Source organism: Lynx canadensis, chromosome A2, assembly GCF_007474595.2.
Source record: "Lynx canadensis isolate LIC74 chromosome A2, mLynCan4.pri.v2, whole genome shotgun sequence".
NCBI lineage: Eukaryota > Metazoa > Chordata > Mammalia > Carnivora > Felidae > Lynx > Lynx canadensis.
The window spans coordinates 76,962,583-76,978,770 of record NC_044304.2 but is presented as its reverse complement, the minus strand read 5'-3'; the positions used below and the strand labels follow the sequence as shown (position 1 = coordinate 76,978,770).

At 41.2% G+C, this 16,188-nt stretch overlaps 1 protein-coding gene across 2 annotated transcripts in view; it reads left to right on the top strand.

Moving 5' to 3' along the window:
* The window catches only part of PRKAR2B (protein kinase cAMP-dependent type II regulatory subunit beta), a 102,870-nt gene extending 95,734 nt beyond the window's left edge, over nucleotides 1-7,136 (top strand). For both annotated transcript variants that reach the window (XM_030307775.1, XM_030307774.1), the window contains 3 exons: nucleotides 1,720-1,785; nucleotides 1,919-2,057; nucleotides 5,171-7,136. In XM_030307775.1, coding sequence (XP_030163635.1) covers nucleotides 1,720-1,785; nucleotides 1,919-2,057; nucleotides 5,171-5,304 — 339 coding nt within the window. In that variant the 3' untranslated portion in view covers nucleotides 5,305-7,136. The remainder of the gene's footprint in view (nucleotides 1-1,719; nucleotides 1,786-1,918; nucleotides 2,058-5,170) is intronic.
* The last annotated feature ends 9,052 nt before the right edge of the window (nucleotides 7,137-16,188 follow it).

Below are 16,188 nucleotides of genomic sequence, written 5' to 3'. Positions count from 1 at the left end.
GAGAGAGAGAGAGAGAGAGAGAGAGAATCCCAAGCAGGCCCAATGTGGGGCTCGATCCCACCCGAGATCATGAACCGAGCCGAAATCAAGAGTTGGAGGCTCAACCAACAGAACCACCCAGGTGCCCCTAGAGCACGTTTTTTTAAAAAAATGCCTAGGGGCACCTGGGTGGCTCCGTCAGTTGAGCGTCTGACTTTGGCTCAGGTCATGATCTCATGGTTTGTAGGTTCGAGCCCTGCGTTGGGTTCTGTGCTGACGGTTGGGGCCTGGAGCCTGCTTTGGAGGCTGCTGTGTCTCCCTCTCTCTCTGCCCCTCCCTCGCTCACACTCTGTCTCTCAAAAAATGAATAAACGTTAAAAAAAATTAAAAATGCCTGGCTGGCTCAGTCGGTAGAGTGTGCGATTCTTGATCTTGGGGGTTGTGAGTTCGAGTCCCATACTGAGTGTAGAGATTAGTTAAAAATAAAATGTTAAAAAAAAGTAACACAGTAGTCTATAGACCTATTTTTATTTAAAATACTTGAAAATTTAACATGAAGCTCTGATGAGAGATTATGTATTATACTTAGGGTTTACTAAAGATCTTTGTAGATATTCGTTGTCTTTTAAGTATTTATAAAACATTTATGTCTATATTACATAAACCTAGACAAAAATGTGTAAGCTGATACTGTATTTCTTACATTTTATATACTAAGGAGTTTTGAAAAACCAAAGTTTCTCTAGAATCACTTTGAGAGGCTCAGAAAAGTCAGGATCTGTTATTTTCTGTATTACACTATTTAAATAGGAAGGCATCATCAGAAATCAACACCGAGTTCACTCAAAAACCAAAAGCAGGAAAAAGCAGGTGTGTAGTTAGAAATGGCAACACTTTCAGAAGCCTTTTTTAGGCCCCCCCGAGGTGGTGTGGAATGTGGCTAAAGACGACAGGGCCCACATGGATTCCTGATGAGCCTGGGCCCTGATGAGCCCACGTGGATTCCTGATGAGCTTCCTGATGAGCCTGGTTGCTTTCTCCTCTTTGAGAGTTTCTCCCCTTTGGGCCACTGGTGCTAATTGCTTGTTATCAGAGGGTGATGCAGGGTGTGCATCTAAGCGCTTCTCCAGGAGCGGTAGGAGTGGCCGGCAGAGTGGGAGGTGCTACTAGGAAACGGTGCTGCCATTTCTTTCGCTCTCTCTCTTTTTTTTTTTTATGTTTATTTATTTATTTTGAGAGGGTGGGGGAGGGGCATAGAGGGAGGGAGAGAATCCCAAGCAGGATCCACATGGTCAGCACAGAGCCTCACAGGAGACTCGATCCCACAAACTGTGAGATTATGATCTGAGCCAGAACCAAGTTGGGCGCACGCTTAAGTGACTGAGCCACCCAGGCGCCCCCAGCGCTGCCATTTCTGACTGTGGACGTGGTCATCCAGGCTGGAGTTGGGGCCAAATTCTTACTTCAGTATTTGCCATGGTTTTTTTTTTTTGTTGTTGTTTTGTTTTGTTTTTTGGCTAGTTTTAGCAAGAAAGGCTGTGGTAGGAAGTTTGTTAATTTTACAAATGAGCTCATTACTTGTGATTGTCGAGCGCAGCCTTTCAATTTAGACAGAGTCTGTTCCTATGGAGCTTCACTTGTCCGGCACAATCATCTTCACTTTTCGGGGCTTGAGAGGCAAGGGGATTGTTGTCACCCGAATTTGCATTTTCACCCTCGGTGCTTGTTTCCTTCTTACAGGGAGATCTGGCAGATTCTTTTTTCATTGTAGAATCTGGTGAAGTGAAAATCACTATGAAAAGGAAGGTAAGTGTTGGCAAGTCCCAAACACCCATGGGGAGCAAGGAACACCATAGGTTTCCTTTCTGATGCTTTAGACTAAGGTTAGCTCGGTTTTCATAAGCTGAGTCAAAGCGCATGCTCTTACTTCCCTTGTCAGGGCAAATCCGAGGTGGAAGAGAATGGCGCAGTAGAAATTGCTCGGTGTTCCCGGGGACAGTACTTTGGAGAACTTGCTCTGGTCACTAACAAACCCCGAGCAGCTTCGGCGCACGCCATCGGGACCGTCAAATGTTTAGGTAGGAGTCACAGCACTGTACGTGCTCCTCCGGGTGGAAGCTGTTCGGTCTGCCTTTTATGTATTCGTGTTGCTGTACTGATGGTCTTACTGGGTTCACACGTTTCACAGTCCCCACTAGAGAGAACAAGGTAAGGACTCATTGCATTATGAAATCGATTTGTGGGAGGCCCTTGGTTTTTTTTTTTAATTAAAATATTAAAAAAAATTTTTTTGATGTTTATTTTTGAGAGAGAGAGAGAGAGTGTGGGGGAGGGATAGAGAGAGAGGAGACACAGAATCCGAAGCAGGCTCCAGGGGCCTCAAACCCACGAACCCTAAGATCGTGACCTGAGCTGAAGTTTGGTGCTGAGCCACACAGGCACCCCTAAAATATTTTTTAAAAAATGGTTTAATTTTGAGAGAGAGAGAGCATGCACCCACGGGGTGGGGGAAATGGGGGAGAGGGAGGGGAGAGAGAATCCCAAGCAGGTTTCACACTGTCAACTCAGAGCCTGTTGGGGGGCTCGATCTCACAAACTGAGATCATGACCTGAGCCGAAGTCACGAGTCAGATGCTTAACTGACTGAGCCACCCAGGCACCCCGCCCTTAGTTTTTTCTTTAAAATTTTTCACATACCTATTTTCTCCTGTTTTCTTCTTTCATGTAGGCGTGAAATGGCATCTTGTTTTAGTAAAGAATTCTGAGTATGGAGTTTTATGTCTAGTTTTTCAAATAAAGTTTGTGTTCCTCAAAAAAAAGCCAGAGTAGTATTTTTATAGCATACATTAAGGTCTCTGGGCAAAGCTGGAAGCTCTTTGGGAGTACTTCCTCATCCTGGTCCCAGGAAACCATGGTTTCAGGTTTGTCAGAATGCAGCAAAATCTCTGTTGTTCAACTTCTTATTTCCTAGCAGCAGAGATGCTGTCCTCAAATGGAAGACATCTATCTGTATCTGAGATCCATATATGAGAAAGCGCTTACTTTAATGGTGAAAAATAGAATTCAGAAGGAGTCCATGTAGTTGACATTTTAAGAAAAATTGATTCAACAGTAATTAGCCACTCTGTGTTCTTATTCACGGTTCAGTAGAATAAACTTGGCTTCAGTGTTCTTTTTTTTACGTTTATTTTGAGAGAGAGAGACAGAGACAGAGACAGAGTGTGAGTTGGGGGAGGGGCAGAGAGAGAGGGAGACACAGGATCTGAAGCAGGCTCCAGGCTCTGAGCTGTCAGCACAGAGCCCAACGCAGGGCTCGAACTTAACAAACCACGAGTTCATGACCTCAGCCGAAGTCAGATGCTTAACCGACTGAGCCACCCAGGCACCCCAGCTTTAGTGTTCTTAAGATCTGAGGGTCCCTTCAGAATCAACTTCCTAGAGGAGCCCCTTTTTAAAGGGCTCAAGTGTTACACCTGGATGAAAAAGAAGGTAGTGAGAAACTGACAGGTAATTTTCCTGAGTATAGACATTAGTGAGAAAGAGTAAAGGTGAAGTGAAGTGAGTGAAATCCCATTATTTTTTTCCTATAACAGATTTATTCACATTAAGGAAAATTTGAGAAATACAGAGAAGGTAGGAAAATTCCTTACCACCACTACCAACCCCCAGTGATTTCCACATCCTCTTATAATTCCTCATCTTTTTTATTTGCATGGGTTTTCTGTTTTTAAAGTGTTGTAAACCGCTGTTTTTCATTTACTGTACCTTAGGCTCTTATTTTATTTCTCATTTTATCAAATTGTAACATTCTGTTAGGTAAACATCCACATTATGAGTTAATTGGTCTCCACTGGCGATTTTGGGGGTTTGGGCTCCATATTTTTTCGGTGGGGGGGAGCAGGTTTTGTGTCTGTGCGCACAGACTACTTTTCCATGTATAGGATTTTTCCTTAGAAATGGTTCTCGGGAGTAGCCTTTCTTTTTACGGAGTTCACTGTATACTCCCAGCCCTCTTGACCTGTGCTGATGTACGTGCTACTGGCAGTGCAAGAGTGTCCACTCCCTCCGCTCTTGTGAACAATGTCCCTTGTACCTTTGCAAATTTGAAAGGCAAAAAAAAAAAAAAGTTTTAATAAAAATTTGCACTTCTACAGTAGAGAGTGTGATCATAGTTTCTACGAGTATATTATAAATTGAGTTTTTAAAAATGCATGAGACAGACCAGGAAAGTGACATACAGCATATACTTACAAGTGGAGAAGAGCATTCTGGCTCCTATTTTGAATTGGCTAGGCGATAGTATAAGAGAGTAAACGTTACACAAGGTAACATCAGGTCTTTACAGCATAGCGTCGTAAGTAAGCCCCGAGAAGGAAGAACAGTAGAGGAAAGAAAGGCCTTGCCACCTTTGAGGAGAGTTCATGTTACTGAGGTGGTGAACTATTTTTTAGGGGGGCCTGGGTGGCTCAGTCGGTTAAGTGTCTGACTCTTAATTTCATCTCAGGTCAAGATCTCACAGTTTGTCAGTGTGAGCCCCACATCGGGCTCTGCACTGACAGCATGGAGCCTTTTGGGATTCTCGGTCTGCCTCTCTCTCTGCCCCTTGCTCTCACTCACTCTCTCAAAAATAAACTTTAAAAAACAACAACAACAGGTTTTTAGAATTACCAGGCTTTGCCATTATAGTCCCTTGTTTTTTTCTTACCCGAGACCAGGAGCCTCCCAGCAACCTAGCATTGCACAATCCCATTGTCAAGGGAACACTGGCTGTTTATTTTCTGAAGTGGAACATTTTTATCCTTGTGCCCTTTTCTTATATTTGATATTTATCTAAAAATACCATTGCAGCGTCACCTGGGTGGCTAAGTCGGTTAAGAGTCTGACTTTGACTTGGGTCATATCTTACAGTTCATGGGTTCAAGCCCTGCTGACAGCTCAGAGCCTGGAGCCTGCTTCGGATTGTGTGTCTCCCTCTCCCTCTGCCCTTCGCCTGCTCATGCTCCATCTCTCTCCCTCCCTCTTTCTCTCTCCCTCTCCCTCTCTCTCTCTCTCAAAATAAAACATTAAAAAAAATAAAAATAACCATTGCATTCCTGACACATGCAGAATGGGTATCCTAAATGACTTTGCAATTTTTCAGATTTGCAAAGAATGTTACGTTTCTTTTTCTTCTCTCCTCTCCTTCTCTTAGCCATGGATGTGCAAGCATTTGAAAGGCTTTTGGGACCTTGCATGGAAATTATGAAAAGGAACATTGCCACTTATGAAGAACAATTAGTTGCCCTGTTTGGAACTAACATGGATATTGTTGAACCCACTGCATGAAGCAAAAGTATGGAACAAGACCTATAGTGACAAAATTACACAGTAGTGGTTAGTCCACTGAGAATGTGTTTGTGTAGATGCCAAGCATTTTCTGTGATTTCAGGTTTTTTCCTTTTTTTACATTTACGACGTATCAGTAAGCGGAGTAGTGATTTAATACTTTATAGGCTTTAACATCACTTTCTAAAGAATAGATCAAAACAATATTGACATACTGATGAAATGACTTTGTACTCCACAAAATTATGATCTCAGTGAGAGGTTTATTCAAATGATTGTAATATATTGAAAGTATCTGTGTGCAAGAAGATAATTGAAGGGTGTTACCATGGGCAACATGTGTTCATGTGGACTCCCTCGGATTGCTGTGTTAGTGACTCTGCCCATGTAAAAGGGAACTTGGCAGTGAACCATGCTCTGCAGCATGGCATCACATTCTTTTTACAACTCGCTATATATATAGTCAGTACAATTTTAATCATTTTTGTTTTCAAGTTTTTCTGGCTTGATAAGTTATGTGCTGGCCTTGGACTATGGCATAAAACATCATATGCAATTTTAAAACCTTTTATATTTTTGCAATAAAGTATGTTTTGACTTCTTTGGCCTAACGTCAGTAACCTACATGTTCCAGTGGTTTTAAGGACGGGCAATGTAGTCATTATGATAATAGGGAAGAGTCTTTTTTAGAGGAGAGATCATTAACACAGTTTCCTCATAAAACATATATCTACTTCCTTTTTTCATTGTATAGTTCTCTGTACTCTTAAAAAATTTGAGTTCGACATTTAATGTCACAGTTTTTTTTAATGCTATTTAAACTTGTCTTATAGAAGCTGAAGATACTACATATGCTAAGGGGGGGAAAAAACTGTCCTATACCAAAAATATTTTGGAGTCCTTATCTACACGCCCATAGGATATTTCTTGGTTCTTCACTAGGCATACATAACACAGTCCTCTGCAGACATCTGTTCCCTTGGGTTTCCTTTATGGTGGTAGAAATAAATTTTTATAAACCATACATAAAGATAAAAGGAATTTCTGCCCAATCCAGAATACCATTAGACCTTGCAATTTGCATTAACATAGACTCAAATGTGCAGGATGAACTCAGTTGTATAAATTTTCATTGATAATTGATATGCTTATTATTCTGCTATATAAGATGAATTAAATTCCACTCAACCAAAGCAGTATTATTCTTAACGTTATTTCTAGGCCCACGTGACCACAGTGTTTGGAGAGGTTAATTCTAACCAGTTGTTCACTTTTAAATGAGCAATTTCATTTTGGGGAAACAGGTTTTAAAAAAACATATACCTGGGTAAAAATATTCTGTGGCTGTTATAGTGTGGTGTTATTAGAGAATGTTTATGGTCTGAGTATAATGAAAATATGGCTAAAATAGGTTCATCGGGTCATGTATATGTAAACAATATGTAAAGTATAACTTCAACCCCATTTTAGAACACTGTTTAATGATTTTGCAAACCTTCATGTAGGAAGAGAGCTTACTACATGAAGATGACTTCTTTTCTACTTCAGATTTTATTTTAAAAGTCATGTCTGTTAGACAAGAAAAAAAAAAAACCGCAAGGAACCCACCCAAATTCCTGGTTCATCATTCTGTATTCTTTATCCACTTTTTCAAGATACCTTGTTGCATAAGCTGATTGTTAATTGTTCATGGAATAGCAAACAAATGCCTGTTTAATAGAGAATTCTGACCAAGGCTGTAAATGCCAGTTACATTATTTTCAGTATTGTTGGTTATATTTAAATTTACCTTATAATAAAGCACACTTTTATAATAAAATGTTTTTAATGAAGTTTTTTTTTTGTTCTGTTTGTTTGTTTTTCGCTAATTTCTTTACTGGTACTTCTGTCGTGCATACTGCACTATGTGAAAGCCTGACTGAGATGTGGCCAATGGGAAAACCGCCCCCCTCTCCCCCCGCCCCGGGCGTAATGCAACCAGGAAACATGGCTCTTTATAGCAATAGGTTTTTCACAAATTTTAACTATCAGTCATATGCGATATAAACATATAAACAATTATGGTCTGCTGCAGACTCATTGGGCCATTTTGGTTAACAAAATAAACCTGGCTAATAGGGAATTTATATGTCAAAGTGTCTAAAATACCTTAAGTTTCACTTGTGGATGTGGATGTCATTATTCAGTCACCAGCCAAGATATTTTACTACTTGGAAATTCTCTGTTGAAGTTTCATTCAAGGATCCAGCATGTGCAGCTAAGAAATACTCTGGAAGAACATTCTGTTAACACAAGTGCTTCTCCCTGTTTGTTTTATAGTGTGTGTTTTCTGCATGTCATGATGAACTAGGGCTTGGTGCATATATTTTCGCAAACGCTACCTGTGATACACGTTGGGTGAATGTATTTGGCTTACTGTTAGAAAGGAGTGGACCATTTAAGGTGTGTAGAAATGTGCAGGGGAGCCACAGGACACGAAGTGAAGGACTCTGGACTTTATTGAAATATGTAAGATTAAGTGCTGAGTCCTTTCTAAAGCATCTTGAAGATACTGATCTAGTTTTCCTAATTTTCTCAAGAAATGTTATATTTTCGGGGCGCCTGGGTGGCGCAGTCGGTTAAGCATCCAACTTCAGCCAGGTCACGATCTCGTGGTCCGTGAGTTCGAGCCCCGCGTCGGGCTCTGGGCTGATGGCTCAGAGCCTGGAGCCTGTTTCCGATTCTGTGTCTCCCTCTCTCTCTGCCCCTCCCCCGTTCATGCTCTGTCTCTCTCTGTCCCCAAAATAAATAAACGTTGAAAAAAAAAATTAAAAAAAAAAATGTTATATTTTCTTTTAATTTTTTTTAATGTTTATTTTTGAGAGAGAGACAGAGCACGAGGGAGACACACAATCCGAAGCAGGCTCCAGGCTCTGAGCTGTCAGCACAGAGCCATACTCGGGGCTCGAACTCACCAGCTGTGAGATCATGACCTGAGTCCACCCACGTCGGACACTTAACCGGCTGAGCCACCCGGGCACCCCAAGAAATGTTATACTTATAACAAGGACTAGATGACCTTTGGCACTTAAAGTTAATCATGTGTAATCCCAGAGGGGTAAGTAATACATCTGGATAAGCCATGGCTTTGTTAAATGACTGAAGAGGGAATTCTGAAATCTAAATAAAATGTTAGTACCTAAGGGAGAAATGGAATTCTTAACACATAAGGGAGAAATAGAATAATCAAGAATGCTGGCTTCTGAAATTAAGAGAGTATGAAGTACATACAGCCTGATGTTGAATATCAGAAAGAATTTTGACCCAAACAGATTGGAATAGGAGACCACCTTACCTCTTCCAGGATGTTTTGAAAGGCAGCAAAACTGGTTGGGCAACTGAAACTCTATGGTTGTTAGTCTTTTTTTTTTTTTTTTTTTTTTTTTTTAATCTTTTTTTTTTCAACGTTTATTTATTTTTGGGACAGAGAGAGACAGAGCATGAATGGGGGAGGGGTAGAGAGAGAGGGAGACACAGAATCGGAAACAGGCTCCAGGCTCTGAGCCATCAGCCCAGAGCCCGACGCGGGGCTTGAACTCACGGACCGCGAGATCGTGACCTGGCTGAAGTCGGACGCTTAACCGACTGCGCCACCCAGGCGCCCCTATGGTTGTTAGTCTTAACAGGTACTTAAAAAAAAAAAAACCTTAGGGGCGCCTGGGTGGCTCAGTCGGTTAAGCGTCCGACTTCAGCTCAGGTCACGATCTCGCGGTCCGCGAGTTCGAGCCCCGCGTCGGGCTCTGGGCTGATGGCTCAGAGCCTGAAGCCTGCTTCTGATTCTGTGTCTCCCTCTCTCTCTGCCCCTCCCCCGTTCATGCTGTGTCTCTCTCTGTCTCAAAAATAAATAAACGTTAAAAAAAAATTAAAAAAAAATCCTTAAAAGTATAACGAGTTATGGAAGCATAAACAGTAAAGTATACCAGGTATTTGCAGAAGTCTTGTGTGCCCAACAATAACTATGGGAGCTTAGATCAATTCAGTCTGTGTAAGTGAGGAGAATCAGTGACTTTGCCCAAATCAGTTACCTGGTGAGTCCATAGCGGAACTCCCAGACAGCTGACATCTCTTGGTTTCCTGTGCAATTCTTGGTCTCCTAGGCTTTCCTATATTGAACCTATGGAGAAATTTGCATCAAATTTGCAGCACAGGTGTAGTACGATGCTTGAGAGGAAAACTTTATTTGACCAACAGATCTGGGTTTTTCTGTTCTTTTTTTATGCTGTAACTATATAAAGCCTAAAATTGCTAGGAAATCCTGAAGATGCATGTAACATTTACATTTAGGAAAACATGATGTATGCTGTGGAAGGAACTGTCTGCACCATCAAAAAGTATCCAAAAAAGGACACTTATTAGGTAGGTGGCTTCTCTACATTGTGGTTTAACCACAACCTGAGCATTGCCATCACACCCCCCTCCCCAAACCCCCCAAGACATACTGCAAAATGTATATACGTGAAATGTGTTAGTATCAATTAGAACTGAGTTGTTATAGTAAGTAAATAAAATTTTACTCTTAACTGCAAAAACGGAAAATGAGTTTTTTTTCCAGAGGCCAGCAAAAGTTTAAAGTGTGAGCTGGAAATGGACTCAGATGACAAAAGCAATAACCTAGAAGTGAAACTCTTTAAGTGTTTTCTGTTCAACATCCAAAAAAAAAAAAAAAAAGTTCAAGTAGAACCCTTGAGTTTATGAGCAGTAACTATGGTCAAAAATCTTGGATAAAGTTGCTTCTGATTGCTGGTTTTCCATCTTTGTCCTAATTGGAAACCCACCTAGATCCCGCTGAGGAGCGAGAGGAGAAATATGTCTCCCCAGAACGCCACAGCCTCTGTTAGGCCTCTCCTTTCCAGATGCCTCTATTCTTGAAATGTATACAAATGTCATGTTTTAAAGCCAAGCAATTATTTTAGGAGAGATGCTCACTACAGAGACCTCTTTGGCAAATCTTTTTCTTGTAATTGCTCCTTAAATTAGCTGAACTTAAATAGCTTCCACATGTTTATTACTACAGCATGTTGTGATAGGCTGCGTAACTTGAAGGAACGGAAGTAGATAAGACAAATTTTGTATGCCTACGTGTGACTGGCACAGAGGGAGACGGAATGAGTGGGAATTGCACTTATCTTGTAAGCAGATGAGACCTGCCCTCTTATAATAACGATGCATGTGTAGAGGAAGGACACAGCACACGGAAGCTTGCTCAGTCAGTGTTCAAAACCACCCAGGGCATACAGTGTAACACATAATCTGCTATACTAAGATTTGTGTTACTTGTTTCCTCCTAACTTCTCATTCCCTGGTTCAGCAGGCATCTACTGATTGAGAGCTCAGACAGCAAGATGCATATGAGATAGTGGCGGGGGAAGGAGGAGGTGATGTACATGTTGGAGGGTGACCAATGGAAGCAAAAATATGAAGTGTGGCACAGTGTGATAAGACTTGTGGTTTTAATCGCTTCTTATCAGGCTTGCCTCTAAAACGAGGTTCTTACGACTGGCAACAAAAAGAAAACACATAGATGAGGGCCCAGGGTAACAGACATGAGGAGAAAATACATGGGAGTTTTGTGTTAGTTCAGATAACAAGAATGATCTCAAACACATGAGAAGTCATTTGAAAGACGAAAACCTTCATATTTCTGCTTCTAAATTTTATAAATAGGAAGTAGGATTAAGTTGAAATTGTTGTTGCCTTCTCTAAATGTTCACATTCTCATTAAAACCAAATTGGACAACTTAACAAGAACTGAGGGCAACTGAGGCCACAAAGGGTAGTCTCCTGTGTCCTGAAGACACTCAAGTTTATTTTTCTTGACTTAGATCTCCTGAACCCCACACAGGTTCAGCAGTTTTACCTAAATTTCTTGCCTGTATGGCAGCTCATTATCTAAAGTTGAATCCATTCTTTTCTCCTCCCAGTTCCCAAGTCCATTCTTTCCAACATTCCCCACCTCAGCAATAGCACTGACATACCATCAATACTCACCCACAAGTCCTATCCAGCCTAGAAACTCAACAATCATTTTTTTAGGAAGATTTTAGGTAATCTCTACACCCAACCTGGGGCTTAAACCCACAACGCTGAGATCAAGAATCGCATGCTCTACCGACTGAGCCAAGTTGTCTCCTCCCAACCAACCTCCCCCCACCCCCCCCCCCAGTCCCAGCCAACAATCATTCTTTAGTTCTCCTTTTCTCCTTAGTTCTTCCTCCTAAAGGCGATAGTGTTAAGACACTCACTTGCACTGAAGAAAGGTCTTGCTTTATGGTCATCTGAGTATAATTTAAACTCATAGTTGAATCAAGAATTACAAGCACAACAGACATACTACTCCTTTCTAAAATGGCACTCATAGGCTCCCAGGCATTTCCTTACAATTTGAGTGTACCTGAGTACTTGGAATTATAAAATTATTATTCTTTTTTTTTTTTTGAGAGAAAGCAAGCTCACACATTGGGGGAGGAGGAAAGAATCTTAAGCAGGCTCCACACTCAGCATAGAGCCCAGCGTGGAACTTGATCCCATGACCCTGGGATCATGACATGAGCCGAAATCAAGAGTTAGATGCTCAACCGACTGAGCTACCCAGGCACCCCTAAAATTAATTTGTTTTAGTGTATAGTGGATATGGAAGGCTATTTCTAAGAGTTTAAATAATCTACCAAGAGAGAAACTATCTGAAAATTTGGGGCACTATTTTAGATCATACATGTGTTCCACTTCCTAGTTTTAGTACAGATGGTCCCATGTGGTTTGACTCACAATTTTTTGACTATATGATGGTGCAAAAGCAATGTGCACTCAGTAGAAACTGTACTTTGAATTCTGATCTTTTCGCAGGCTAGCAGTGTGCAGGGAGATCCTCTCTCATGACCCTGGGTAGGGCAGCCAGCCACAGCTCCCAGTCACCCACATCTGGTTATGAGGGTCCACAAACCATACAGTAACAGCCATTCTATTTCTCACTTTCAGGACAGTATTCAATAAAATGCATGAGATAGTCAACACTTGATTATAAAATAGCCTTGGTGGGAGGTGATTTTGCTCAACTGTCGATTCATGTAAGTGTTTTGAGCCTTCTAAATGTTCATTTCCTTTTTAACAATTTGAACAACGATATTCTCAATATGTAAACAATGCCCTGTACTTGAACTTAATCTTTCTTAGTCCAGCAAAGTAGTCATTGGTGTGCCAAATGTAGTGGAATTGAGGCAAATACATTGTTAAATTCTTAAATTAGGTAGTAAAGTAGTACTACTACCTTATAATACTACTTTAGGTAGTAAAGTTATGGTTAAAGGTAGTAAAAAAAAAAAAAAGATAAATCTTCTTAACAAATCAGCACTTCATGTTTTTTTTAATGAAAACAAGTATTTTACAAACTGCTGGAAAGACATTTTGATTTAAAAAAATTTTTTTTTTCAACGTTTATTTATTTTTGGGACAGAGAGAGACAGAGCATGAACGGGGAAGGGGCAGAGAGAGAGGGAGACACAGAATCGGAAACAGGCTCCAGGCTCTGAGCCATCAGCCCAGAGCCTGACGCGGGGCTCGAACTCAGGGACCGCGAGAACGTGACCTGGCTGAAGTCGGACGCTTAACCGACTGCGCCACCCAGGCGCCCCAAGACATTTTGATTTTAAATGACAACTTCTTGGCATAGTTTATTATGTGTTTTTTAATTGTATCTGTTTTAGTGAAAGAGTAGAATTTACATATATTTTCAAGATCTTACTAGTTTTTTTACTTTGATCTTTGTTCTGGGTTATGAGTTGGTTGGTTTTATTAGTCACCAAGAATTAATGATGATGTTCCTGTTAAATATATATGAGGTACTACTGTGGTCATTTAGCTTCCCAGGAAAGTCAAAAGACAGAACTAATTATTCACCTTAAAAGTGTAGAGATTTTTTTTTAAGTAGGCTTCATGCTCAGTGGAGAGCCCAACACTGGGCTTGAACTCATGACCCTGAGATCAAGACCTGAGCTGAGAGATCCAGAGTTGGACATTTAACTGACTGACCCCTGTAGGTGCCCCAGAGGTGTAGAGATTCTAATACTGATGCTTAATCAGTTGTGACTGAAATGTCAGAATTTCAGTCCCCAGTGACTTAGACAAAAATGAAAGTATGTGAAAATATTTCCTATCTTTGTAGGCTCATCAACTGGCAAAGTGGTCAGCAAATAATAGGAACTAAATATTTCTGAATGAGTGAATGAAAAAAAAATTTACAGGACTATTAAAAGGTAATTATTTATAATAATGTAAAAAATCTTGATCTGAAGTTGAAATTATTCTTCCCATCACTGTGTTCACCGATAAAAACATCTCCAGTAAAGCTTTTGGTAAGAACTTTCAGATAGAAAACTGTTTATTTATTTAATTTATTTTGAGAGAGAGAGACAGAAAGCACGAGCAGGGGAGGGGCAGAGAGAATCCCAAGCAAGCTCAGTTCTGAGCACTGAGCAAAATGCTAGGCTCAGTCTCACAAACCACAAGATCATGACCTGAGCTGAAATCAACAGTCTTAACCAACTGAGCCACTTAACCAACTGAGCCACCCAGGTGCCCCATTGGGTAGAAAACCTTTTAAAATAAGGTAAGGTTCAGCTAAAAACAGACCTCATGGTTTATGCAACAAATAGGGGTAAGGAGTGGCTCAGGCTTTTCAAAGCTCGTTTTTGGGGGAAGGAAAGCTGATTTTCAGTTTCCTTGTGGGAGTAAGACATAAATACTTCAAATTTTAATTTTAAACGATTAGGTAAATTCTACGATTTCTCTTTTTGTCAAAAAATGAAACACTGCAGAGATACAGCAACCCTCCACTGCAAGGAGAAAAAAAGGAAGAAAAAAGAAAAAGGCAGGGTCGCAGTCTAGTCCTTTTTTGGATCCCTCTATAATCTCTGAAAGATAATAAGTTCAAACCCTGTCCTTTCTTCTCAGTGAAAAATTTAGGTGTTTTGCTGGCCCTCAATTATTTTTAGGAAAAAAAGTTACCATTTGTGAATACAAGAACATAAATCTTTGATCATAGGGTAGACAGAACTATTTTAAAATAATTTCATTTCAAGGCTTCCAACAGGGAACCCCTAAAAGAACTGTAAAATTTTTTTCACCATGAGAGTTATTTGGGATTTCTTGATTCATTGTGGCTTTCAGGCAGATTTAAAAATTCGAGAAATGCAGGGTGCCTGGGTGGCTCAGTTGGTTAAACTTCTGACTTCATTCAGATCAGGTCATGATCTTGTGGTTTGTGACTTTGAGCCCCATATTGGGCTTTGTGCTGAGAGCTCTGAGTCTGGAGCCTGCTCTGGACTCTGTGTCTCCCTCTCTCTGCCCCACCCCCTCCCCTCTTCTTTCTCTCAAGAATAAACATTAAAAAATTAAAAAAAAAAAAAAACTTCAAGAAATGTAGGGGGGGTAGTGTTTAAAGGAATAATCAGTTACGGTTAAGGACTCTTTTCAGTGGTTTGACTTTATAGATTTCTAACTAATGTAAGTTTTCCTCTTAATTCTAAGCATGCATACAGTGATCTAAAGATATAAAACCTGAAGCATAGCTTAAATGATTAAACACTAAAAGTTCAAAGAAAAAAAACCTTAATAATGCCTTTTGAATGTTAATGGTAAAAACAATTATAGACTCCGTGGACTGTGATGGCCAGCCATGTTTAAAGTGAAGTTAACTATAAAGCCAGGGAAGCCATCCTCCTCTGGTGAGTCAGAGTAACTTAAGGAGGAACTCCTAGTGGCAACGAAGTGGAAAGACATTTTTCTTTCATCAATGGGAAGTCGTCTGGAGGAAAACACTGGTTAACAAAAACTTACCAGGGAAACTTGGATGATTCACAAATTCAGTTTAGGTCACACGTTACGCCTCTATTACCTTAACGAGCAAGCTGGTCAACATGGAAAATACCGCTTTGGGTTGCCTCAATTTCTAAGTCAATAGTAATCATCCACCCCCTTACAGCTTTATAAATTCTCCAGACCCTGAACTTTTCTCTGTTAGTCCCCAAGCCTTTCAGTGCCTGGCATACAGCCAGCATTCAACAAATCTTGGGTGAACTGATCAGAGCTGGCAAAGAAACCCTCTCAAGTTGCTGTCCGGGGGGTGGCCAGGAAAGGGTCGTGATAAAGAAATTCTAGTTCTTCCCACTGGAGCCCGATACCACCTTTATTATCCCCATAATGCCTGGGGCTGTGATTTGTGGGTGGCTTGGTCCCTCGCGAGGCTGCACTGCTTCCGCCTGTGCAGTCATCTCCTTCCCCTCGCACTAAAACAATACCTTGGCCTCCTGCCAAACTTTGAGCAGCGAGCGACTCTGCCTGTTTATGGCCCGAAATGGGTGCTGCGAGAGACTGGGGCTCTCCGAGTGCTAGGAGAGGCCCAGAGGAAGAGAAGAGGCCAAAGCTTTAAAACACTCGCTTCCTCCGCCCCCTCCCTTTTGTCCCAGACACCAAAACAAACGAGCTGATACACGTGTCCCTATGACTCTTGTTTACTATCAAGACAGCGCTGTGCACGCCCTTCTGGGATACGTAGTCCAACTAGTTTCTCTCTCCTCCAGTTTCCCAGAAGAACAGAGCAAGGCTGAGACTACGAATCCCACAATCCATTTCGGGGGCAAAGTTTGGCTTAGGTCCCCGAAGTCTCGGCAGCAATCCAATCCGAAGCGCTCACTCTAGTGATTGACATGCCGTCTTCTCCAGTAAACACAACACAAAAGTCAATACAAGCCCGCCTCCCGAGACGGACCACGGTATCACCCAATGGGAAAGGGGAATGATCGAATGGCAGTTCCGTGGACCAATAAGAGGGCGAAAGAGCCGGGCGAAGGC